Below are 26007 nucleotides of genomic sequence, written 5' to 3'. Positions count from 1 at the left end.
TGTCACCTCCCTGGACGTGGATGATTTTTGCAATTTTCAAAGCACTTCACGCTCATCCCAGAACACCAACGTTTAAAGGGGTCCAACTCCTCCAACCTGTCTCTACTGTTTGATAAGCAAAGCTAAAGTAAACGGGGCCCTTTGGGTCCCACGTAGCCCTCTGTTATTGAGAAGTTTGATCTTTTCCTCGCGCGCTCCCGCAGGACGCACGCTCGCTCCCGAGCTCGGCGGGCGCGCACCCCTCATACTCGCTCGTTCCCAGTGCCTCCCTTTGCGCAGGCGCACTCCCGTCCCCCAGCCCCACCCGCTCACACACCTCCCCGCCGCTGGCTCGCGCCCCACGGGCAGGCACTGCGCATGCTCAACCGACCGGCCTCCCGCACTCCGCTCCTCCACCGGTAGGCAAGGCGCATGCTCTATGCGGAGGTTTCCCCCTCCCCTCGCTCTGGCAGGCAGGCAGTGCGCATGCTCGCGTCTCCGCAGCTCTAAGGCCGCCTCGCCACCATGGGCCGGGCCTCTAAAAATCTTAAACGCAGAAAAATCTCGGGCGGGAGGGCCGCCACAGCCTCTCCCCCGTCCGCAGCGCAGCCACTTGGCCCCACCAAAGCTTCCTGCAAAGGCTCCGAGGGCCGCGGGGCGCGCGTGGCCAGCGGCGGCGTCGCCTCGTGATGACATCATCGCTATGACGCGGCTCAGTGACGTGAACGCGGGCGCTCTTCTTTGGGAGCGCGGCCGGCGCGCCCGTTTTGAAGCTGTCCTGAGCAGCGCGGGCCGGACCGCGCCCCCTGCTTGGTCCCCGCGCCCCGCGAGTCCGCGCAGTTCCCAAGGCGCGGGCCCTGCTCCCTGCGCCTCGCCCCCTCAGCGGGCCGTGCTCGCATCACCGAGGTCGGTCCGCGCCGGACCGAAGCCCCCGGGGCGGGGCGGGGCGGGGCGCGGGCGTCCGGAGGCGCCCCGGGCTCAGCCCCCGCCATGCCTCCCGGCAAGGTACTGCAGCCGGTCCTGAAGATGAAGGTGGATGAGCTGTTCCTGTACTGGCTCAGCGAGGCCAGCACGCAGCGGATGCTGCAGGACTGCCTGCGCCGGATCAAGGCGCCCGGGCGGGACCAGCCGACCGCGGGGGACGGGGAGCTGCCCGGGGCCTGGCCAGCAGCCACGCTCGCCGCCCCCAGGCCCAGCGGGCTCGAACCCCCGGGAACCCCCGGTCCGGGCCCTGCGCTGCCCCTGGGCGCCGCCTCCAGCCCCAGGAACGCGCCCCACGCTCGAGGCACCCGTAGATCCGCAGGGACGAGAGTAGTAAGTTACTCTTCCTTCTGCTAACACCTGCGCAGGTGGCTCTGGTCGCATAGCGGACGTGTGGCTGCATGGTGGAGGCTGGTGGGAGAGCGTCAGACCCCAAAACGGTTTCATATTGAGTCTGTTCCCCGCCCCGACCCCCTCCCCCAACACACACACACACACAGACAAGAAAGTCCCACGAATTGAACATTCTGTCATTGACAGTTATTAACCTAAAAATCACACAATTTATAAAGGTAGAAAGGCTTTCTTCCTATTTTATTTTATTTTATGTTATTTTATATTATTTTATTTTATTTTGAGATGGAGTTTTGCTCTGTTGCCCAGGCTGTAGTGCAATGGTGCGATCTTGGTTCACTGCAACCTCTGCCTCCCAGGTTCAAGCGATTCTCCTGCGTCAGCCTCCCAAGGAGCTGGGACTACAGGCACGCGCCACCACGCCCGGCTAATTTTGTATTTTTAGTAGAGACTGGGTTTCCCCATATTGGCCGGGCTGGTCTCGAACTCCTGACCTCAAGTGATCCGCCTGCCTCGGCCTCCCAAAGTGCTGGGATTACAGACGCAAGTCACTGTGCCCGGTCCCCTTTTTTATTTATTTTAAAATTCTTTGGAGACAGGGTCTTGCTCTGTCTCCTAGGCTGGAGTGCAGTGGCGCAAACACAGCTGGACTTCCTGCCTCAGCCTCCCCAGTAGCTGGGATTACAGGCGTGCACCATGACGCCAGGCTAATTTTTGTTTTTGTTTGTTTGTTCTGCAGAGATGAGGTCTTGCTATGTTACCCAGAGTGTTCTGGAATTCCCGGGTCCAAGCAATCCTCCCATCTCTGCCTCCCAAAATCCCACTGTATTTCTTAGAAGAAGAAGCGCCATTTATTTCATAGAAGGTGATTATTCAGTGCGGGTGAGAAGCACACCCTCTGGCTAATGTACCTGTAATCTCAGCTACCCGGGAGGCTGAGGCAGGAGGATCACTGGAACCCGGGAGGCAGAGGCTGCACTCCAGCCTGGGCAGCAAAGCAAGACTCTATCTCAAAAAAAAAAAAAAAAAAGACTAAAAACAAGCACTTAGGGAAAAAAAGATGAGAGGAATTTAGGCTGAGTGGGTTGGCCAAGTGTATATATTCAAGAAGTTATAGGAAGAGCTATGGATATTCACCAAGGGTGTCCTGACCCATGGGTATTGAACAAACATGCATGTTACCTACTCCCAAGTTCACCTTGGAGCTGAGACTTAACATTTAAATGCATTACGGTTAGGCCCCCTAGGTCAAAAGGTTAAGCAAGTTTGCAGCCTTTGTCAACCGGCCAGAACCAGTCCGTGGTGACTAGTTATCAGGATAAAGTGATTGGAATCAGTCTTTTTTTTTTTTTTTTTTTTTGAGACAGATTCTCACTCTGTCACCCAGGCTGCAGTGCAGTGGTGCAATCTCAGCTCACTGCAACCTCCACCCCCGGGGTTCAAGCGATTCTCCTGCCTCAGCCTCCCGAGTAGCTGGGATTACAGGTGTACACCACCACGCCCGGCTAATTTTTGTATTTTTAGTAGAGGCGGACTTTCACCATGTTAGCTAGACTGGTCTCAAACTCCTGACCTCAGGTGATCCACCTGCTTCAGCCTCTCAAAGTGCTGGGATGACAGGCGTGAGCCACCACACCTGGCCTGGAATCAGTCTTTTCCCAGTCAAAGCTGTAGTTACGGCTGATGGAACAGAGGGGTCTGTTCATCAGGATCTGACAGGAAGCTGCAGATGTTTTAATATTGTTTATATTGGTCAGGCATGGTGGCTCACGCCTGTGATCCCAGCACTTTGCGAGTTGGAGGCAAGCAGATCACTTGAGTTCAGGAGTTCGAGACCAGCCTGGGCAACATGGCGAAACCCCGTCTCTGCTAAAAATACACAAATTAGCCAGGCGTGATGGCGCACCTGCAGTCTCAGCTACTCAGGAGGCTGAGGCAGGAGAAATGCTTGAAGCTGGGAGTCCGAGATTACTGTGAGCTGAGATTGCACCACTGCCCTCCAGCCTGAGCAACAGAGGAAGACCCTGTCTAAAAAAAAAAAAAAATTATATATATCTAGACAGAGAGAGAGACAGTCTTGCACGTGTGAGCTTGAGGCCAAGATAAGCAATAGAGAAAAAGAAAAACATCCTTTATTCTTGAAACTCAAAAACGAGTTTCTGCAGAGGTCTCTGCAAAGAGACCTTTGTCTCTAGTGAATAACCTAAAAGGACATTTAGCTGCTGGAGAAAAAGAAATGCTTTGGCAGTTGGAACTGTAGTTTATTTTGTAAGTGTAGGCGGTGTGTGACTTGACCCTCACCTCAGGTGGCCCTTGGTCTTCTTTGCCACAGTGTCTGTTCTGTCAGTCTTACGATGTCGATTTTAACCTTTTTGCTGGTTAGTTGTGTTTAAACTGCCAAAGCAGGAGGGGTATAAGGAGGTGTGTCCAAACTCCCATCTAGTCATGGCTGGGAACTTAGTTGTTTTTTTGTTTTTTTTTTTTTGAGACCGACTTTTGCTCTTGTTGCCCAGGCTGGAGTGCAACGTTGCGATCTCGGGTAACTGCAACCTCCACCTCCCAGGTTCAAGTGATTCTCCTGCCTCAGCCTCCTGAGTAGCTGAGATTACAGGCACCCACCACCACACCTCGGTAATTTTGTATTTTTTTAGTAGAGACGGGGTTTCTCCATGTTGGCCAGACTGGTCTCGAATTCCCGACCTCAGGTGATCCGCCTGCCTTGGCCTCCCAAAAAAATAAGATTACAGGTGTGAGCCAGCGCGCCAGCCTGAACTTAGTTTTTAAGGTTTCTCTTGGGGCTGGGCCCAGTAGCTGACACCTGTAATCCAAGCACTTTGGGAGCCTGAAGTGGGCGGATCACTTCAGGTTAGAAGTTCAAGGCCAGCCTGGCCATCATGGTGAAACCCCATTTCTACTGAAAATACAAAAACTAGCCGGGCGTGGTGGCGGGTGCCTGTAGTCCCAGCTACTCGGGAGGCTGAGGCACGAGAACTGCTTGAACCGGGGAGGCAGAGGTTGCAGTGAGCCAGGATCTCGTCACTGCACTCCAGCTGGGGCAATAGAGTGAGACTCTGTCTCAAAAAAAAAAAAAAAAAAAAAAGGTTTCTCTTGGCCAAGAATGGGGGGTCTGTTCAGTCGGTTGTGGACAACAGTGTATTTTTTTTTTTTTTTTTTTTTGAGACCGAGTCTCGCTCTGTCGCCCAGGCTGGAGTACAGTGGCGCCATCTCGGCTCACTGCAAGCTCCGCCTCCCGGGTTGACGCCATTCTCCTGCCTCAGCCTCCTGAGTAGCTGGGACTACAGGCGCCCGCCACCATGCGCGGCTAATTTTTTTGTATTTTTAATGGACACAGTGTTTCACCGTGTTAGCCAGGATGGTCTCAATCTCCTGACCTCGTGATCCGCCTGTCTCGGCCTCCCAAAGTTTTGGGATTACAGGCGTGAGCCACCGCGCCCGCCGACAGCTATGTATTTTTAAAAATGCTTTCTGTCGTTTTATACTGTGCAGTTTAAAGCGATAAAACATTGCTTCCAGATGTTATAGAAACACGTATGGCGGGTGCGTCTGGTGTCCCAAGAAGCCTGAAATATTCAGAATGTTCCCTTGGAACTTGTTTATACCATTTGAAATTTTTCAGCTGAACACCGGCCTTCCATCAGCAGCACTAATAAGCATGTCACGAAGTGATATTTATGTAGCACCACAGTTTTCCAGCCAAAATGGACCAGCCTCTCTACTTGCTGAGTGAGAGGTGGGTGGCAATCTGAGGTGAGCTCCTTGCGTTCTAAATTACCGGTAGTTGTCCGACGTGTTCTGATGGATCTAGAACGTTTTCCAAAAGTACGTGTTGATGAAAATGTGAACTAGAGCTGGAGGCAGCTTGGAGACCGTCTGGCTCAGGCCCTCCAGACCCCGATCCAGGAGGGGACTCAGGGCCCCAGGACGCATCTCTTGAGCTCCGGCCCAATGCACTTTCCCAGTGAGCTGCAAAACCTGAAGCACCTTAGGAACTCTTGCCCAAATGCCTCATTTACTGAGGAGATTGTATGTGAGAGGAGGGCCAGGACTCAAGAAGTGTGCGCTAGTAATGATGGTTTCCCTCCATGGCTTGCTTTCTCAGTGGGATCGCTAATGACCTGCCATTTTGTCCTTAAACGTGTTGAATGACAGCCAGACACTAAGGTAAATGCTTGAATTGTGTGACTTTGCATGAATTCTCCTAGGGTTGGGAATATTGATGGAAGGTCAGGTCTGTGCAGACAAGGCCATTTGGGTGCGCGTGAGAGGATGATATATTCTGTAAATCAGGCAATAAGCCTCTAACAAGTGGAAATTAAGTTCCAAAGTTGTTGAAAGCAGAGAGACGTCATTTCTCTCCTGGAGAAAGTTTTGAGGAGGAAGTGAGTAGTGCAACTTGGGAAATGCACTGAGTTTATTGAGTATGGGGGGCAGGACCAAGGGAGGCCATTCCGGGAGGGATGACAGGCAGAGTGTGAAAATGAGACCAGGCTCAGTCGCTCACACTTGTAATCCTAGCACTTTGGGAGGCCAAGACAGGTGGATCACCTGAGGTCAGGAGTTGGAGATCAACCTGGCCAACATGGTGAAACCCCGTCTCTACTAAAAATACAAAAATTAGCTGATGTGGTGGTACATGCCTGTAATCCCTGCCACTTGGGAGGCTGAGGCAGGAGAGTCACTTGAACCTGGGAGGCGGAGGTTGCAGTGAGCCGAGATTGTGCCACTGCACTCCAGCCTGGACAACAGAGTGAGACTGTGTCTCAAAAAAAAAAAAAAAAAGAAAGAAAAAAAGGATAAGATGTTCAGGTCACGTTGAGCGACTGGAGTGGTCTGACGGGAGAAGCAGAAGGAAGAACGCTTGTGGACCATGGTGTGGCGGCTGGGGTGGTTAGGAGATGCCAAGAGTTTTCAAAAAGCAGTGACTGACCTTGTTTGGGACTGAAAGTTTGCCTTAAACATGTCTACGTGTTTGGAACCTATGGCTTACTTCAGCTGAGTCTCAAGAAGTGAATAACTTAGAAGGATATGTCTGTTCATTGGGACAAAAAAGATGAGCTTGGGCCAGGCGCGTTGGCTCACGCTGTAATCCCAGCACTTGGGAGGCCGAGGCGGGCGGATCACAAGGTCAGGAGATCGAGACCATCCTGGCTAACACAGTGAAACCCCGTCTCTACTAAAGATACAAAAAATTAGCCGGGCGTGGTGTTGGGCGCCTGCAGTCCCAGCTACTCCGGAGGCTGAGGCAGGAGAATGGTGTGAACCCAGGTAGCGGAGCTTGCAGTGAGCCGAGATGGTACCACTGCACTCCAGCCTGGGCGACAGAGCGAGACTCCGTCTCAAAAAAAAAAAAAAAAAAGACGAGCTTGTTCCTGTCCATTCCGTATACAGAATACGCGAGACCACGTTAACAGTGAAGGATGCAGTTCCACGCTACAAACTCTGGCTGGGGAGGGGCGATGCTGGGGTCAGAGGAAGACATTTTCACAAATAAAGCAGCTTTTTCTCACCTACACATGTACAGAATGGAGTATGAGCTGTCAGGAGGGTTCACGCTAGGTCCATTGAACTCCCCAGCCAAGGGTGAAAGGAACGGCATGCCCATTGTGAAAACATCACGTAGTGCATCCAAAGCAGACGTAACCAGCGCTGCTGTGGCTGTTTTACGTTACCTATGCCTTCATCGTTACTGAGCAGAGACATTGCATTCTGTGTTTGAAAGGGGTGCTTGCAGTGGCTCCCTCCTGTCTTTGGGGAAGAGAAACTGGTACAAATTAGAAAATGTGAGCATTGGCTGGCTGCAGTGGCTCAATCCCAGCACTTCGGGAGGCCGAGGAGGGAGGATCACTTGAGGCCAGGAGTTTGAGCCCAGCCTGGGCAACATAGCGAGACTCCCCCATCTATATGAAATAGTAAAATCAGCCAGGCATAGTGGTTACTACCTGAAGTCCCACCTGCTTGTGAGGCTGAGGCAGGAGGATCCCAGGAGTTCGAGGCTGCAGTGAGCTGTGTTTGTGCCACTGCACTCCTGCCAGGGCAACAAAGTGAAACCCTGTCTCTAAAAAAAAAAAAAGAAAGAAAGAAAATGCCAGTATTGATGGGCTGATGCTGCAAGCCAGGGTGCTTCTGCTAAGGGGTACCCTAAATTCATCTTTAAAGTAAGTTCTTACAAGGGGAAGTAACAACCTCATGTGGATGAGCTGCTTTTTTTTTTTTTTTTTTTTTTTTTTGAGATGGAGTTTCGCTCTTGTCGCCCAGGCTACAGTGCAATGGTGCGATCTCGGCTCACTACAACCTCCACCTCCTGCAGTTCAAGTGATTTTCCTGCCTCAGCCTCCCGAGTAGCTGGGATTATAGGCGCCCGCCACCATGCCCAGCTAATTTTGTATTTTTAGTAGAGATGGGGTTTCACTATGTTGGTCAGGCTAGTCTTGAACTCCTGACCTCAGGTGATCCACCCCTCTCAGCCTCCTGAGTAGCTGGGATGACAGACGCCTGCCACCATGCCCAGCTAATTTTGTATTTTTAGTAGAGATGGGGTTTCACTATGTTGGACAGGCTGGTCTCGAACTCCTGACCTCAGGTGATCCACCTGCCCCAGCCTCCCAGAGTGCTGGGATGATAGACGAGGGCAACCACACCCGGCCAGTACTGCATGATTTTGATTGCATTTCCCTGCGGCCTGGTAACGCCGAGGGATCTTCAGGTGCTTATTTTCCATTTATGTGGTTTCCACTGTGAAGCGTCTGTTCAGGTTGTGTGTTTGCATTTTAAATTGGCTTATGTTTTCACTGAGTTGCGAGAGCTCTTTACGTACAACTGTTGGCAAGTCCTTGGTAAGACAATGTGGTGTGCGCCTATTTCTCTCGAGTCCGGCTTGCTTTTTGTTTTCTTCAGTGTCTTTCAAAGAGCAAAAGTGTTTAGTTTTTCAACTTTTTTCTTTTATGACTCTTATTTTTTGTGTCTTATTACAAAATGTTTGCATACCGCAAGGTGTCAAAGATTTTCTACTATTTTGAGAAAGCTGTGTGGTTTTAGGATTGCGTTTTGGCCTGTGATCCAGTTCAGGTCAGTTTTTCTGTGTGGTATGAGGTGAGCTATCTGGATAACCCCAGCACCATATATTGAACAGTCTTTTCTCCCCCCATGGAATTGTGTTGTTGAAATTCAGTTGAGTACGTACGTCTGGTTTATTATTATTTCCATCCCATTGCTGTATGTGCATCCCCTCACCTTCATGGCACTTTCCAGATTAGTGTAACTTTCTAGCAGATTTTGAAAGTAGATACTGTGAGTCCAAGCCTGTTCTTTAAAAATTGCTTTCCAGCAAAAAAAGCCTGTTGGAATTTTGACTGGGATTGCTTTGAATCTGTGGATCAATTTAGGATAATTGATACCTTAACAGTATTTTCCAATCCACAAACAAAGGACTTTCCATTCATTTGGGTTTTGTTCAGCAACGTTGTGTACTTCCCCGGGTACACGTCTTGCACCTCCTTGATTAAATTTCTATCTGTTTATTTAGTTCTTCTCTAATTACTGGAAGCTACTCAGTAGTTTTGGTATCCACCTAACCTGTGATTTTTATCAGACTGGGTGCCAGCATTCTAGAGCATTAGAACAGGGTGTTTGGAGGTAAACACGTGCGTGCGTGTGCATCACACACAGAGGTGCATACACACACATACATAGGTGCATACACACACATACATAGGTGCATGCACACACACATAGGTGCATACACACACATACATAGGTGCATACACACACATACATAGGTGCATGCACACAGGTGCATACACAGGTGCATACACACACATACACACATACATAGGTCCATACACACGCACAGGTGCATACACACATACACACATAGGTGCATACACATACATAGGTCCACACACACACATACATAGGTGCATACACACACAGGTGGGTACATAGGTACATACACACACATACACACATAGGTGCATACACACACACCGGTGCATACACACAGGTGCATATACATACAGATGTGCTTATCTTAACGTTTCATTAGAATTTCTTAACAAACATGTTGTAAGACAGAAAAGCACCCAGAACCCTCAGGGCAGGAGCTCAGGGTTTCTGAAGGTTTCGTGCGGGAGCCGTGAGCTTGCCCAGGGACAGTAGCTTTTGTATCAGGTCCGTGCCTGTCCGCGTTCAGTTTTCACTGCCTTCGTAACAACAACCTATTCATGTTTTCATAGTGGGCACCGATGAGAGTCTCGTTGTGAGGAGGAAGGAAGGTGTCCAGAACCCTTCTTGGAACCTCCGAGAATCTGCAACCATGGAAACTGTGTAAAGAGCCTCCTCCCTCCCTCCCCTTCTGTTGACAGAGAGAACCATGCCGTTTTCCTGAGATGAGGTGGACGGGTTTTGAATCCGCTGGAGCCTGTCCTCTCAGGGCCTTTGAAACAGGGAGGAAGCCGTGCTCTGCAGACAGCACCTGCAGGGTGAGGACAGGATTCTGGGCCATCTTCATGTCTCATGGGTTTGCCTGTTACTAGCTATGCTTTTAGCTTTGGATGTTCAGAAAAACGTTTTCTCACAAAGGGCAGGTCGCCTTCCTAAGCCTTTCAAATCTAGGATTTCACAAAAGCCATTGTGTTTGCTCATGGAAGACACATTTTTACCCTAAAACAAGCCGTCTGAACAAATGTATGTTTAGTGAGAATGAAAAGTGAAGAGATTTTTATGAAAATTTGCATAAAGGTCTTCTGGGCATTTTAGGAGCTTTAGAGGTTGATGGTATGATTGTGTCCCGACGGGAGAAGGACAGTGGAGATTCGGGTGCCGTGAGGGCCTTCATCGGCCCAGATGGCAGTGTTGTCTCATCAGAGTAGGAATTTGGGGTGTGTGGACGGCCTGTCCCTGTACACGGTAGTGGATAGACAGCCCCGTGGCGGCCCCACCGGGTGTGGACGGCCCATCCCTATACACGGTAATGGATAGACAGCCCCGAGGCGGCCCCACCGGGTGTGGACAGCCCCGTCCCTGTACACGGTAGTGGATGGACAGCCCCGTGGGGGCTCCGTCGAGTGTGGACGGCCCTGTCCCTCCCCCATCCCGTGTAGACAGCCCTGTGGCTGCATTGGGGGTGGGTGGTGCGGGTTCTGCATCGGTACAGGACGTAGGGGCTCCAGGGAGGCAGTGGGGCTGCGTCCAGAGGTGGTTTGAGGGCTCTAGGTCAGAGTCTTTACATCTCTGTGTGTGTGCACTTCAGGATTTTGAGGCTGTGTTCCAAAAGTCTTTTTTTCTTCCTTTTTTTTTTTTTTTTCTTTTTGAGACGAAGTCTCACTCTTGTCCCCCAGGCTGCAGTGCAATGGCGCTATCTTGGCTCACTGCAAGCTCCGCCTTCCGAGTTCAAGCGACTCTCCTCCCTCAGCCTCCCAAGTAGCTGGGATTACAGGCGCCTGCCACCACACCCAGCTAATTTTGTATTTTTAGTAGAGACAGGGTTTCACTATGTTGGCCTGGCTGGTCTCGAACTCTTGACCTCATGATCTGCCAGCCTCAGCCTCCCAGAGTGCTGGGATTACAGGCATGAGCCACTGTGCCTGGCTGTGTTCCAAAAGTCTTGTACGGAAAGAGGAAACCTGGCAGTAAAGTCTGCAGGGGTGTGTGTCACCCGCGTGGCAGGACAGGGCGTGTTGCCTGAGTGTGAGGATCGCGCCTCCCTTGGCTCGCTTCCCCGCGTTTTGGGTTTGATCTTTGACTTTCGGAGGGAGATCACAGGAGGTTGGCTCCCAATCTGGTTCCCCTAGCTGCGTTTGGGAGGCCGTCCGTGTGTAGTGCTGATCTGAACTGAAGGGGCGGCACCTCTGCCCTGTGAGTTTGCATCGTGGGTGACTGGGCGGCACCTCTGCCCTGTGAGTTTGCGCCCCGCGTCGTGGGTTACTGGGTGCACTTGTTTAAATCGTCTCCTGGTGGTTTGAGCACATTGTCTCTGGTGCTGTCTTTAAGCTTCCGTTTGGAGACTTACAGGGGGTCAGAGGCCGACCTCTGAATCCTCAAGGACAGTAAGGAAGTGAGAAGGATGGAGGGATCCGGGGATGGCTGGAGAAGGGAAGGAGGTGGAAGAGAAGGAAGTGGAGAGGGGCGTACCCCTAAGAAGAGTTGGAAGGGGCCTTGCGGGTGGGGGGCTCTGGTGGGCGGCAGAGGTGGTGTGGAAGGTTGCAGGAGAAGAAAGGGCCATTCTGAGATGGCTGCAGACTGCTGGTTCCAAGTCTAGGACACTCGGAAAAAGGAAAACGATGGAGACAGGAAACAGATCGGGGCTTGCTGGGGTTAGGAGGGAGGGAGGGGTGCGTCGGTGCCACACAGACGTTTTTCGAGGCAGGGCAACTCCTCTGCGTGACCCCACAGTGGTAGATCCGTGTCATCCTGCGTTTTTCCAGACTCAACAGAGCGTGCAGCAGTGGGAGAGCCCAGTGCACGCTGTTGACTCGGGGTGATAGTGACCCGTCCGAGGAGGTTCATTGACTGTAACAGACGCAGGCGGTCACGCAGGACCTTCCTGATCGGGGACCTGGGAGGCCTTCTGCTGACAGCGTCCAGCCTGGCAGGGATGTGGCCAGTTTCTGACCCTCAGCCCGAAGGTATCCTGTCTCCTTCCCGGTGGGATGAAGGTGCAGGCCCCCGGACTGTCAGCTCATCCTCATTTAAAGTTGCCCGTCCCCCTTTTCCACCGCCCCTCTTTTCTTGTTCTAAATACGATTGCAAACACGCGCAGTTATCACAGTGAGCAGTGGCAGAGAAGACGAGATCCTGGATGCCCACTGCAGCTTAGCTGCATTCTAGAAACTCCTGAAGTTTGGGGAGGGGCGGAGATGCCGGCGCGCTTTGATGCCGGGCTGCGGGGATGCTGGGGCTGCAGTGCGTGTGTTTGTGGAGGCGCAGCTGCACCTGGCGTGCCCTGTGCTCTGGAGGGGCGAGCCGGAGCCGGCACCGAGCCTGCAGCCAGCTCTGGTGTTGTCGTGGGGGGGACCTCACTTCTCGCGGGGAGCGCCTTCGCCTGGGTCCCCGAGGCCGTCCCCAGGCTCTCCTCTCCGGGACCTGTTGATGCGCGCTCCGCCCAGGCTCTCCTCTCGGGGACCTGTTGATGCGCGCTCCAGGGCGAGCCACGTGACGGCTGCCGCCGTGCAGAAAGCGCCCCCTTGCCCGGCCGGACGGCCCAGCCCGGAGCGAACAGGGAGAGGAGAGGAGAGAAGAGGACCAGAGGGAGCGGAGGGCAGTGCGGGGAGCGGAGAAGGAGGAGAGGAGAGCAGCCGGGTCTGCACAGTCGCGGGTCGGGAGGGGCGGCGGCCCCCACCCCCGGCGCCATGCGCCCTCCTCAGCTTGAGGAATGCGCGCGGCGCGGGCCCCGGCCCCAGAGCGCCTGGCGGGCGACGCATGGAGCGCGCTGAGCCCGGGCCACGCCTGCAGCGCCCCGCCGGCCCCGGCCCGGCCCTGCCTCGAGAGCGCGGCGCCCGGCCTGGCCCGCGGAGAGCCCTGCGCGCCGACGGCATGCGGCTCCGCGAGCGCTCGCTGCGCCAGGACCCCGACCTGCGCCAGGAGCTGGCCTCGCTGGCCCGCGGCTGCGACTTCGTGCTGCCCTCTCGGTTCAAGAAGCGGCTGAAGGCCTTCCAGCAGGTCAGCCCCGCGCGCCCCGCGGCTGCCCGACACCGGGCGAGGCCTCCCGGCCCGGCGAGCCCTGCCCTCCCGGCCCCGCGCGGGCTCCCGCTCGCCGCTGCTGGCCGTGCACCCGTTGTCGCGTGGCGGGGCCCAAACGCCAGATTTTCAGGGCCAGTTGTGGGCGCAGGGGACCCGCTCGGGCCGCACGCCGCCGAAAACCGGGTGCTGCTCTGTGGGAAGCGGTGCCAAGCTTGTTAGGAAAACCGGGCTTTGAAAACAGCACCCGCTCCTTTCCCGGGAGTTTTGGCTGTGAGTGCGCGCCTTGCTGTGATCAACCAAGGGGGGTGAGAGCCGTCAGCGCCTGGGAGGGTTCGCTGCAGACAGATTTTTAATTTAAATAATATCTTGCATTGCTGGTAATAAACATCGGGAAACTCCTTCACCCTTCGTAAAGGCGTCGGGTGGGTGAAACTTCTCCAGCGTTATTGCAATACCCAGCATTCCTTCCCACTGGCTAACTTAAGAGTCGGTTGAGATATCACTCACATACCGGACTATTTATGCAGCGTGGTTTTATTCAGTAACTCACTGGCTTTGAAATTTATTTATATTTATTTATTTGAGACGGAGCCTCTCTGTTGCCCAGGCTGGAGTGCAGCGGCACTATCTCGGCTTACTGCAACCTCCACCTCCTGGGTTCAAGTGATTCTCCTGCCTCAGCCTCCCGTGTAGCTGGGATTACAGGCGTGCACCACCATGACCAGCTAATTTTTGCATTTTTAGTAGAGACGGGGTTTCACCATGTTGGCCAGGCTGGGCTTGAACTCCTGACCTCAGGTGATCGCCCACCTGGGCCTTCCAAAGTGCTGGGAGTAGGGGCGTGAGCCTCCACCCCAGCTGGCTTTGAAATTTAATCTCAGTTCTCATAAGTGCTCAGGGAAGTAATATGTGTGTCTGTACCCCGTGTATATTGTATAAGTTAGTTTTACGAGTACCATGTGATTTAAACGTGTAAGACTCTTCCCGTGACAATCCAGGTATAATTTGAGAATTTAGGGTTTGGCTGCGCCCGAATCTGATCCGAATCTCATCCAGGCAGGGTGTGCATGGCAGGCGCCTTACACCCACGTGGCACATCAGACACACTTTTCAAACTCAGTTCCAGAAGTCTGGAACTAGTGGCCTAAACATCAAGCTGAACCAAGGCATCCTGCTTGAAGGGGGAGGAAGACCCACTTCTTTCTGTTAATATTTTAATTGAAATTTTTTCTGTAAGATCATGTCAACTTTTGCACTCCTTCGGAGTTTTTGATCTCTGTCTTCCAGGTTTTGACATTTTGCCTGTAAGTGGGTAAGGGCGAGGCTGGTTTCTTTAAAATCCTCTTAACCTGCGAAGAGTGAGATCAGCCTTGTGCGGGATTTGCTCTAGATGGTGGGAGGTGCTGGGAGATGCGTGCTCGCTGGTTGCAGACTCAATTAGGTGATTAGCTCGCACGTGGCTGGATGAGGAAGCCCTTCAGCCCTGCAGCGGGGCCCTGGCTCTTCTGGGGCGGGGGGGGGGCTGTGGTGACCATGCACCTGTGTGTGCACCTCCGGGAGGCTGAGCCCATTCACCAAAGTCTGCATTGTTTTAACAGGACTGTTTATTTTTTAAAAGTCACTTTTTGGGAAATCATGAATTCTGTTTACAGAAGTTTGCTTCATTTTACAGAAAATGGGTTTCCACGTTTTTAGGGAATGAGGACAGATGTGTGAAATGCATGTTGTCTGAGGGGTGGTGGAGGAATCACAGGCGTATTTTGGAGTATTTGTGGGGGTGGTGTTGGGGGAGAAGCGGACGTTTCCTGGCTGCTTTCACTCCGTGCATGAGTGTGGGCTCTGTCTGTTGGGTCCACCCCACTTGGACACACCCTCAGGAGGGTTGTCAGGGAGCACCCGTGTTGGAGCCACTGGACGTGTCGGGGTGCCGCGCCTCCGCCCTCGGACGCTCCCGGCCGGGCAGCACGGTGCTGTTTTCAGGGGTCCTCTGACGGGCACAGCCTTCCGCGACTAACGTTGGCCACGCCCACGAGCCCCTGGCGGGTGCTCCTGAGCTTGGTCTTCTCACTGTGCAACGTCCCGCCTGGGCTTCTGTTCCCACTAACCCCCTGGTGGGTGCTGCCTGCCCAAGTGGTGAACCCAAGCTCCCCCTCCTCCCTGCCACTGCTCACTTCCCTTGACAAACCAAACTCGGGGGGTGGGGGGTGTTCAGCGACCGCCGGCCTTGGGAACGGAACAGCACGCATTCACGCCGTGGGTCCTGGGAGGCTCCTGTGTGACAATAATGTGTTACACGTACTCTCGCCGTGGGTCCGGGGAGGCTCCCGTGTGACGATGGCGTGTTACACGGCTCATGCTCTCACTGTAGGACCCAGCATGTACCTGGAGCGGAGCCGTACAGCTGCTTGGCCCAGCTTTTCTTGCTGGAGCCACTGCCTGCGCCTCCTGCCCAGGGATTCTTGGGCCTTCTATCCCCGGGCAACAGCAGGACAGCTCAGACCTTGTTCCCAGCCCAGGACAGCTGTGCTGCCCTAGCCTGGCCCTCCCCGCCTGGAGAGTGACTCTCCCGCTCCCCACACACTGACTCAGCACACACAGGCTCCTCTTCACCTGTCCTGGTCACACAGACACTGTCCAGCGTCCCCACGGGGTCCTTTGGGTGGACGCACAGACCCTGCACAGCACCACGCATGACTGAAAGCGCCGTCCCCTACGCGGCAGCCCCGCTGTACTTGGAACTGACCGCGGCGTGGTGACAGCCTGGGCTCTGGGCGTCCCTGATGCACCTCCTGCTCTCACCGCCAGGGCATGTGCCGTTCCCCTTCCAAGGCCAGTGGTCACCAAAACCCTTGCAGCCTTTGGTTTGGCCAGGACGCTGCCCAGGATGCCACTCCCTGGGCAGTGGCAGGGAGAAGGTAGGGCTTGGGTTCCCCACCTGGCAGGGAGCTGCGGCAAGGGGGGTTAACGGGAAACAGAAGCCCGGGTGGGAGTGTCCACACAGAAGACCAAGCTCAAGAGCATCCGCCAGGGGCTTATGGACGCAGGGAGGGTGCCGGATCCTCCCCTCGCTGTGTTGCCCGGCATCCACCGTCACCCCTTGGCTGGTGGACAGAATGATCCCCACGTCCCCCAGCCCAGCCTTCCGAGCTCTGTGGAGACTCACACCTCGCTGCAGCCGTGGGTGCAGGTGCCAGGGCAGCCGACGTCTCTCAGCATCTGTCGAGGCCCCCTTGCTCGGCTGCAGTCATGTGTCTGAGTGAATGTTAGCCCACGTGAGCTCTGGCCAACTCAGACACCTGGACCTGCTGCGTTTCCGTGTTGAGCCCTCCACACCAGTTCTCCCTCTTTGCTAGAGAGGGGATTTTTAAACCCACACGCGGGGCCTCTCATGTCCATGTTCGGCTCCTCTGTGTAAACACTGACCTTTTTGACTCCTGTGTTTAGCCGTCCAGCGTGTGGTTTGCAGGTATAGCGGACAGCCCTCTACCAGCCTTCACGGAGGGTCCCTGGGAGTCGAGTGCTGGGCCGAGAAGAATGCTCAGAGCTTGCAGCAGGCCCTGCCTTCCAGTGGGTGGCTGTCATCTGGGTGGGCGAGGGGCTCAGCTGGAATCCATGAGTGTGGGTCCCGGCCGAACCCCCCGTCCCTGATCCCATACGACAGCCTCCCGTGTTTCCCCCTCCCACGGCAGAGTGGGGGCTCCTGGAGACAGGGCTGTGCGTTGCCGCCTGTACTGAGCGTGCCTGCCGCCGGCTCCCTGCTACTCCGGCACCTCCTCTGTGACTTTCATCGTGGTGTCCGTTGGAGCGAGGGTCATTTCTGCTGATCACCGCGCCCTGCCTGCTGTGCGCACCCACTGCACATGCGGGGGTCTGCCCGAGGCTGGTGTCACGAGAGGATGTGTCACGGTGCACGTGGCCTGTGTTCTCGGGGTACACTCACCTGCACCCATCAAGCACACGCACTTCTACGCAAAAACGGGCAGCCTCAGTGTTAGGCTCAGCCTTTGTTTTTGGTCGTATATGGACGTGTTTTGCAAAAGTGTGGGTGTACTCTGGAAGGGCGACACATGTATCTGTGACTTCTGGAATTGTGATGAGTCAGGGAGCTGCCTTCTCAGTGCCCTCAACAGAAATAGCTTGTTGGGAGGCAAGGTGTCGCCTTTATCAGTGTGCTTTGGGTGACGGGCGCTTTACGAAGTACTTTTTAAAGTACACGTACTGAGGAGGATTTAAAGTGGATGACCTGGCCGCCACAGGCCTCTCTGGTTTGTCTGAACTTTTTAATGAACAGGCGGCTGGCTTTAGAATTCTTCTTCCACACACACGCAGCTGTTTTTGCTCCTTCTGTGTTTACTGTTGATGCCTGGCCTCACCGGCTACGTTCGGGGCAGGGCAGCAGTCCCTGTGATTCCTTCAGAATCCCCTGCGACCTGCTGCTCGGCCCGAGAGGTGGCCAGTTCCCAAGTGAGCTGTGTGTGTTGAAAAGAATGTGTGCTCTGCAGCTGTGCTGGGGCCGAGTCTATTTCTGTCCGTGAGATTAAACTTGTAAATCTCCTGTGCCCGCATGGGGTGGTTGTGTTGTTTGTTCCGTCTCTCGTCTATTAGTGCCCGGGGTGGGTGGGCCCAGCTTCCCCCCATCGGTGCCCGGGGTGGGTGGTCCTGGCCTTCCTCCTGTCGGTGCCCGGGGTGGGTGGTCCCGGCCTTCCCCCCGTCGGTGCCCGGGGTGGGTGGTCCCAGCCTTCCCCCCGTCGGTGCCCAGGGTGGGTGGGCTCGGCCGTCCTGTGTCGGTGCCCAGGGTGGGTGGTCCCAGCCTTCCCCCCGTCGGTGCCCAGGGTGGGTGGGCTCGGCCGTCCTGTGTCGGTGCCCAGGGTGGGTGGTCCCGGCCTTCCCCCCGTCGGTGCCCGGGGTGGGTGGTCCCAGCCTTCCCCCCGTCGGTGCCCAGGGTGGGTGGGCTCGGCCGTCTTGTGTCAGTGCCTGGGGTGGGTGGTCCCAGCCTTCCCCCCGTCGGTGCCTGGGGTGGGTGGTCCTGGCCTTCCTCCTGTCGGTGCCCGGGGTGGGTGGTCCTGGCCGTCCTGTGTCGGTGCCCGGGTGGGTGGTCCCGGCCTTCCCCTCGTCAGTGCCTGGGGTGGGTGGTCCCAGCCATCCCCCCGTCGGTGCCCGGGGTGGGTGGTCCCGGCCTTCCCCGGGGTGGGTGGGCTCAGCCGTCCCCATGTCGGTGCCCGGGGTGGGTGGTCCTGGCCTTCCCAGTGTTGGTGGCTGGTACCGGCCTTCCCCGTATCTGTGCCCGAGGTGGGTGGGCTCTGCCTTTCCTGGTGGGCTGAGTTTGTGTCCAGTGGTGTTTACGTGATCAGTGCTGAGGCTGTGTTGTCAGGCACGGATAAAGTTAGCGTCATCCTGTCCTCCCCTGACTGACCTCTTCGGCGTTCCTTGGTGGCCTGTCTGTCTCCAGGTCTATCCATCACCTGTGTCACTTCATGGATGTTAATACAGCGACACCAGCTTTCTCTACTGTCTGCCTCCTCTATCTTTTTCCATCTCAAAAAAACAAAAAAATGTGTAGCCTCTGTGTCCTTAAGTCACATATATCTCCCATGTCTTTCTGTCCTCTGTGTCTCCCGTGTACGTGAATGCTGTTTTCTTTCTGCAGTCAGACCTTTGTCTTGTAACTAGAACACTCGGTGCATTGAGGTCGATGTTGCCTGCTCATCCGTGTGATGGACTCGACTGTCTGTCTCCCGCTGTTTCAGCTCGGTCACCTTTTCTCTCATTTGGAGTACACGCTTTCTACTAGCTCACTGTTTATCCTACAGATGTCAACGGCTGGCCGGGCACGGGGCCTCACACCTGTGATCCCAGCGCCTTGGGAGGCTGAGGCAGGAGAATCGCTGGAGGCCAGGAGTTCAAGACCAGCCGGAGCAACATAGCGAGACCCCGTCTCTTTAAAGAAAAAAAAAAAAAGGAACAGCAACCAAATTTTTCAAAGCCCAATATTAATCAGTATGTTTTCCGCCAACTCACAAACCGTCTCACACTCGTCCAGTCACCGTGTCACTGACAGGCTGTTGTTGTATTGAGTTTTTTTTTTTTAATTGAACATACGTTGTTATCACTGATTTATGTGTTCAGCTACCGAGGTTCTCCCACTCATTACCGCTGACCTGCTCTTCATCCCTTCGTTCAATTCCAACCTTCCCTTTGGGAGCTCTTGGCTTCTCCCTGCTGCGTTTCCTCAGCTTTTGCGCCATAGAGTGTCTGTTAATGGGGTGCATGCTCTCTGTAAATTTGGGGCTAAAAATGTCCAAGTATTCATCTCACTCTTTTTTTATTTTTTGAGACAGAGTCTCACTCTGTCACCCAGGCTGGAGTACAGTAGTGCGACCTCAGCTCACCGCACCCTCCGCCTCCCGGGTTTAAGCCATTCTCCTGCCTCAGCCTCTCAAGTAGCTGGGATTACAGGTGCCTGCCACCACATCTGGTTAATTTTTTGTTTTGTTTTGAGAGTCTCACTCTGTTGCCCAGCCTGGAGTGCTACAGTGGCACGATCTCAGCTCACCTCAGCCTCTGCCTCCTGGGTTGAAGCGATTCTCCTGCCTCAGCCTCCTGAGTAGCTGGGATTACAGGCATGCGCCACCACACCCAGCTAATTTTTTCAATTTTCTTTTTTTTTATAGTGGAGATTAAGTTTTGCCATGTTGCCCAGGGTGGTCTCGAACTCGTCAGCTCAGGCAGCCTGCCCCCTTCAGCCTCCCAAAGCGCCAGGATTGCAGGCATGAGCCACTGTGCCCGGCCAGTGTGAGGGTTTTCGCATCATCCTGGTGACGTAAGTTTGGTTTGCAAACCTGCAGGAGAGTCACCTGTAGCCGTCAGTTCTCGGGGGAGAACTTCCCCCTGCCCAGCTCTACGAGCAGCTCCAGGTGAAGGCTGCAACTTTCCTTTCATTCCTGGGGCCGGAGGCGCGCTGGGGATTTACTTGGAGCTCATTCTTCCCACTGAAGGGGACGTGTTCTGGGAGCTTCCCCAGAGGACCCTGCATTTTGCCTCCTCTTCCCCAGAGCTCTGCAAGGCTGTGAGAGATTTCAGGTGAGCCCGCTCGGCCCACGCTTCTGAAGGCAGAGCCTGTTCAGGCTCCACGGGCTTCCCCGGGTTCCTCCTTCCAGGCAGCTGTGGCCTGAGGTGTCCTTCTTTCCGGCCAGCCTGTGGGCGCCGTCTAGAAGACGTGTGTGAACTATTCTGTCCAGGGTTCTTGGCAGTTTTCAGCAGGAAGGTTGGTTTTGTGCCCAGGTCATTGTAACATTGCCAAACACACGAGCCCGAGAGCTCACTGCAAAATATTCGCGAGGTCAGTTCCGTACCCCAAATAGCAGAGCTGTGTGAACCCAGCGTGATGAAGGGGGGAGAGCCACAGGCTCCACAGTGGGACCCCCACAGCAAGAGACGGGAAGGCACTGCTGCGGGAACGCGTTGTGGGCTCGGGGAGATGCATTTGGAGTCAGGGAGATGCACTGTGGGATCGTGGGCTCGGGGAGATGCGTTGTGGGATCGTGGGCTCGGGGAGATGCGTTGTGGGATCGTGGGCTCGGGGAGATGCGTTGTGGGATCGTGGGCTCGGGGAGATGCAGGGACCTACTGCCCCAGGACACAGAGGTTACGTTCTGATTCACAGGGAAGGGGTGTGCCCTTCAGGTAAAGCTGTGCTGAAGGAGCACTCAGTCGGCACCTACTGCGGGGAGTCTGCTCTGCAGCAGGTCACAGATGCGGCCTCTGTTCCCCTAGATGGGGATCAGAGAAAAACAACTGAGTCTCACCTTGGGTGAGGGTCCTGTAGGGACAGCAGGGTGGGGACAGTTGGGGCGCTGTCTTTGGGACCCTTGTGACCTGGGGTGAGGGTCCTGTGGGAGTAGCAGGGTGGGCTGTTTTCTCTGTGAGGACACTGGAGCTTGGACCCAGTCCTGGATTGATCCAGGCAGTCAGGATTATGGGTGCAAAGGCCCTGAGCTGCGGTCCATTGGTATGGGGACTTTCTCTCCAGACCCCTCCTCCATGGCAGTTGGTGGAGGAGGACGCAGCCCTGTCCCATGGGTAGTTGATGGAGGGGGACACAGCCCCATCCCCTGGGTAGTTGACGGGGGAGGACACAGCCCGTCCCCTGGGTAGTTGACGGGGGAGGACGCGGCCCCGTCCCCTGGGTAGTTGACAGAGGAGGACACAGCCCGTCCCCTGGGTAGTTGGTGGAGGAGGACACAGCCCTGTCCCCTGGGTAGGTGATGGAGGAGGACACAGCCCGTCCCCTGGGTAGTTGACGGGGGAGGACGCAGCCCCATCCCCTGGGTAGTTGACGGAGGAGGACACAGCCCGTCCCCTGGGTAGTTGATGGGGGAGGACGCAGCCCCTTCCCCTGGGTAGTTGATGGAGGAGGACGCAGCCCGTCCCCTGGGTAGTTGATGGGGGAGGACACAGCCCGTCCCCTGGGTAGTTGATGGAGGAGGACGCAGCCCGTCCCCTGGGTAGTTGATGGGGGAGGATGCAGCCCCATCCCCTGGGTAGTTGATGGAGGAGGACGCAGCCCGTCCCCTGGGTAGTTGATGGGGGAGGACACAGCCCGTCCCCTGGGTAGTTGATGGAGGAGGACGCAGCCCCGTCCCCTGGGTAGTTGACAGAGGAGGACACAGCCCGTCCCCTGGGTAGTTGGTGGAGGAGGACACAGCCCTGTCCCCTGGGTAGGTGATGGAGGAGGACACAGCCCGTCCCCTGGGTAGTTGACGGGGGAGGACGCAGCCCCATCCCCTGGGTAGTTGACGGAGGAGGACACAGCCCGTCCCCTGGGTAGTTGATGGGGGAGGACGCAGCCCCTTCCCCTGGGTAGTTGACGGAGGAGGACACAGTCCGTCCCCTGGGTAGTTGACGGAGGAGGACACAGCCCGTCCCCTGGGTAGTTGACGGAGGAGGACACAGCCCGTCCCCTGGGTAGTTGATGGGGGAGGGCGCAGCCCCATCCCCTGGGTAGTTGACGGGGGAGGACACAGCCCGTCCCCTGGGTAGGTGATGGAGGAGGACACAGCCCGTCCCCTGGGTAGTTGATGGAGGAGGACACAGCCCTGTCCCCTGGGTAGGTGATGGAGGAGGACACAGCCCGTCCCCTGGGTAGTTGACGGGGGAGGATGCAGCCCCATCCCCTGGGTAGTTGACGGAGGAGGACACAGTCCGTCCCCTGGGTAGTTGACAGAGGAGGACACAGCCTGTCCCCTGGGTAGTTGACGGAGGAGGACGCAGCCCCGTCCCCTGGGTAGTTGACGGAGGAGGACGCAGCCCCGTCCCCTGGGTAGTTGATGAGGGAGGACGCAGCCCCATCCCCTGGGTAGTTGATGGGGGAGGATGCAGCCCCGTCCCCTGGGTAGTTGACGGGGTAGGATGCGGCCCTGTCCCCTGGGTAGTTGACAGATGTCCCCTGGGTAGTTGACAGAGGAGGACACAGCCCGTCCCCTGGGTAGTTGATGGGGGAGGACGCAGCCCCGTCCCCTGGGTAGTTGATGGGGGAGGATGCAGCCCCATCCCCTGGGTAGTTGACGGAGGAGGACACAGTCCGTCCCCTGGGTAGTTGACGGAGGAGGACACAGCCCGTCCCCTGGGTAGTTGATGGGGGAGGATGCAGCCCCATCCCCTGGGTAGTTGACGGAGGAGGACACAGCCCGTCCCCTGGGTAGTTGATGGGGGAGGACGCAGCCCCATCCCCTGGGTAGTTGACGGAGGAGGACGCAGCCCCATCCCCTGGGTAGTTGACGGAGGAGGACACAGCCTGTCCCCTGGGTAGTTGATGGGGGAGGATGCAGCCCCATCCCCTGGGTAGTTGACGGAGGAGGACACACTCAGTCCCCTGGGTAGTTGATGGAGGAGGACGCAGCCCGTCCCCTGGGTAGTTGATGGGGGAGGACACAGCCCGTCCCCTGGGTAGTTGATGGAGGAGGACGCAGCCCGTCCCCTGGGTAGTTGATGGAGGAGGACACAGCCCGTCCCCTGGGTAGTTGATGGAGGAGGATGCAGCCCGTCCCCTGGGTAGTTGACGGGGGAGGATGCAGCCCCATCCCCTGGGTAGTTGATGGAGGAGGACGCAGCCCGTCCCCTGGGTAGTTGATGGGGGAGGACACAGCCCGTCCCCTGGGTAGTTGATGGGGGAGGACGCAGCCCGTCCCCTGGGTAGTTGATGGGGGAGGACACAGCCCGTCCCCTGGGTAGTTGATGGGGGAGGACGCAGCCCGTCCCCTGGGTAGTTGATGGGGGAGGACGCAGCCCGTCCCCTGGGTAGTTGATGGAGGAGGACGCAGCCCGTCCCCTGGGTAGTTGATGGAGGAGGACGCAGCCCGTCCACTGGGTAGTTGATGGAGGAGGACGTGGCCCCATCCCCTCGGTAGTTGAGGAGGAGGAGGATGCAGCTGATGGAGGAGGATGCAGCCCCGTCCCTTCAGTAGTTGATGGTGGCGGAGGACGCAGCACCGTCCCTTGGGCAGTTGATGGAGGAGGATGCAGTACGGTTGCAGATGCCGTTAACCGTTTCAGGCGGTGTTTTAACATCACGGGATGAGATCAAATGTCCACCTCGCAGGTTGTGTAGAGATGCAAGCAGGAGACCCTTGAGTGAGTGGTGTTCTGAGGCCTGTGGATATACTGGGTGAGGGGGGTGCTGGTGCTGAGTGGGGCCAAGAGCCCGTTCGCGTGGGCTGTGCACTGGGTGAGGGGCTGAGACGTGTCCGCAGCAGTACCTGGTGGTCGACCCCTTCACCTGGCTGTGTGGTTGCCTGCCCTGCCTCTGCCTCTCAGAATGTGAGTCTTCCGGGCTCCAGGGACAGGGCTGCCTGTGGACGGCGCCTGTGCCTCTCCATGTCTGAGCTCTCAGGCGTCTGGGGTGCACGGCTGCCCTTTTCCCCGGGGCCCTGCCAGGTGTGGTGGGGTCAGTGGTGTGGCCCATGGGAATCGGGAGTGGGTCCTGGCTGGGCTCTCAGGCGTCTGGGGCACGTAGCTGCCCTTGTCCCCAGGGCCCTGCTCAGTGTGGTGGGGGCTCAGTGGCGCAGAGCAGCCTCCCAGAGTGGGGTCCGTGGCTGCATCGTGTGGCCTCCTGGGTGAAGGTGGATCCTGCAGTGGAGTATGTGTGTGGTCCCCCGCAGGGACTGCAGTGTGTCCTCTCCCGGCTGGGGTCAGGTGGCCTCAGCACCGTCGGCCCTAGAGAGCCCCTTGTGTTGTCCAGGTGAAGAAGGCGTTCGATGCTCCCAGGTTCTAACTGAGCGCTGTCTGTCGACTCTTCAGGTTCAGACGCGGAAAGAAGAGCCTCTGCCCCCAGCCACGAGCCAAAGCATTCCGACCTTCTACTTCCCCAGAGGACGCCCGCAGGACTCCGTCAATGTGGATGCCGTCATCAGCAAGATCGAGAGCACCTTCACCCAGTTCCCCCACGAGAGGGCCACCATGGACGACATGGGCCTGGTGGCCAAGGTGCGTGTCACGCGTGTGACGTGGAGCAGCCGAGGTGGTACTGCGGGCACGTGAGGGTGAGGCCGAGCGGCCGAGGCGGGTGCGTGTCACACGAGCATGAGTGAGGCAGAGCGGCCGAGGCGGGTACGTGTCACACGTGTGCGGGAGTGGCCCAGGTTTCCTCTGAGGTTGTAGTTGTTGTCTGAGGTTTGCTGTCTGGTTGCTGCTGTGTGAATTCTTAAGCATCTGAAACGCAAGTGGGAATTCCATCTGCGTTCTCATCCTGAGGTCATGTGCCACCCTCCCCTCCTCTCCCCTCTGGGGCCAGTGGCACTGGCTCTTGGGGCTCTCAGAGGCCATTCTGCACCTTCCTGGCCGTGCCCCTTTCTGCCCGAGGAGCAGCCGTCCCAGGCTGGGCGGCTGTGGATCCCTGTCCCCCAGCAGCAGCCCTATGGGCCCATTTCTAGACTCACCCTGAGTGCTGTGGCACTGCGTGTGTCATTCGTCGCCTGCTTTCCTTCTCAGCTGCATGCTTTCCAGGCTGACCGCGTGGATGCCCGCAGATCGAGCATGCTCAGTTTAGTTGTCTGTGCGTTACCGGGGCAAGACCTACACCAGGGATGTGTGTCTGGACCCCTGGTGGGCGGTTGTGTTTCCAGGGACCTGTGCCTTCGTCTCCAGCCTCCTACCCTCCAGGTGGAGTTGCTGGGCAGCGGATGCTCCCACCCCTCGAGGTCAGAGCCCCAGAGCCTTGGTACACGGTACAGGTGAGCCCCTCAGGGTGAGACCCCTGCCCCCCAGCCCTCTCCAGCTCTGCAGCTGTGAAGGGGATCCTCGGGAGTGGGCAGGTTTTTGTTTTTGGGGTTTGCTTGTTTGTTTTGAGACGAAGTCTTGCTCTGTCGCCCAGGCTGGAGTGCAGTGGTGTAATCTCGGCTCACTGCAACCTCCACCTTCTGGGTTCAAGTGATTCTCCTGCCACAGCCTCCCAAATAGCTGGGACTATAGGCATGTACCACCATGCCCGGCTAATTTTTATATTTTTAGTAGAGATGGGGTTTCACCATATTGGCCAGGCTGGTCTTGAACTCCTGACTTCAAGTGATCCGCCTGCCTCGGCCTCCCAAAGTGCTGGGATTACAGGCGTGAGCCACTGCGCCTGGCCGGTTTTTGTTTTTTTAACTTATTAATACAGTCGATTAAATGAGTTGAGTTTTGGATGTTAAACCAACCTTGCATTCCTGGCATAAATTCCACATGGTCGCTGTGTCTCATCTTTTTTATATGTTGCTGGATTCCAATAATTTTTGCAACTGGATTCACAGAGAAGACACTGCTTGGTAGTTTTCTTGTGAGTCCTTTGTCTGGTTTTGGTTTTAGGGCAATAGGGGTCTGAAAGAACACATTAAGAAGTGTCCCCGCCCTTTTTCTATTAGGGATTGTGTTTTCAAAGTATTTTAAACAGTTTTGTTTTATAAATATGTAAAAACCTCCATGGTTACAAAGTGAACACTAACAAACCAGACACATTCAGATAAG

At 56.0% G+C, this 26007-nt stretch overlaps 1 protein-coding gene across 7 annotated transcripts in view; it reads left to right on the top strand.

The window, feature by feature from the left end:
• The first annotated feature begins 287 nt into the window (after positions 1 to 287).
• LOC129024029 (serine/threonine-protein phosphatase 2A regulatory subunit B'' subunit beta) overlaps positions 288 to 26007 on the top strand; it is a 51196-nt gene continuing 25476 nt past the window's right edge. Inside the window, exons 1-3 of one of the 7 annotated variants that reach the window (XM_054473336.2) lie at positions 288 to 398; positions 2054 to 2196; positions 24307 to 24492. In XM_054473336.2, coding sequence (XP_054329311.1) covers positions 2056 to 2196; positions 24307 to 24492 — 327 coding nt within the window. In that variant the 5' untranslated portion in view covers positions 288 to 398; positions 2054 to 2055. Of the gene's footprint in view, positions 399 to 561; positions 1294 to 2053; positions 2197 to 12429; positions 12991 to 24306; positions 24493 to 26007 lie in introns of those variants that run through there. The other 6 variants (XR_010125578.1, XR_010125577.1, XR_010125576.1 and 3 more) reach the window with 6 other exon arrangements.

This window comes from Pongo pygmaeus, chromosome Y (assembly GCF_028885625.2).
Source record: "Pongo pygmaeus isolate AG05252 chromosome Y, NHGRI_mPonPyg2-v2.0_pri, whole genome shotgun sequence".
NCBI lineage: Eukaryota > Metazoa > Chordata > Mammalia > Primates > Hominidae > Pongo > Pongo pygmaeus.
Note: the sequence above shows the minus strand (reverse complement) of the source record. Positions and strands in the feature narration are given on the sequence as shown.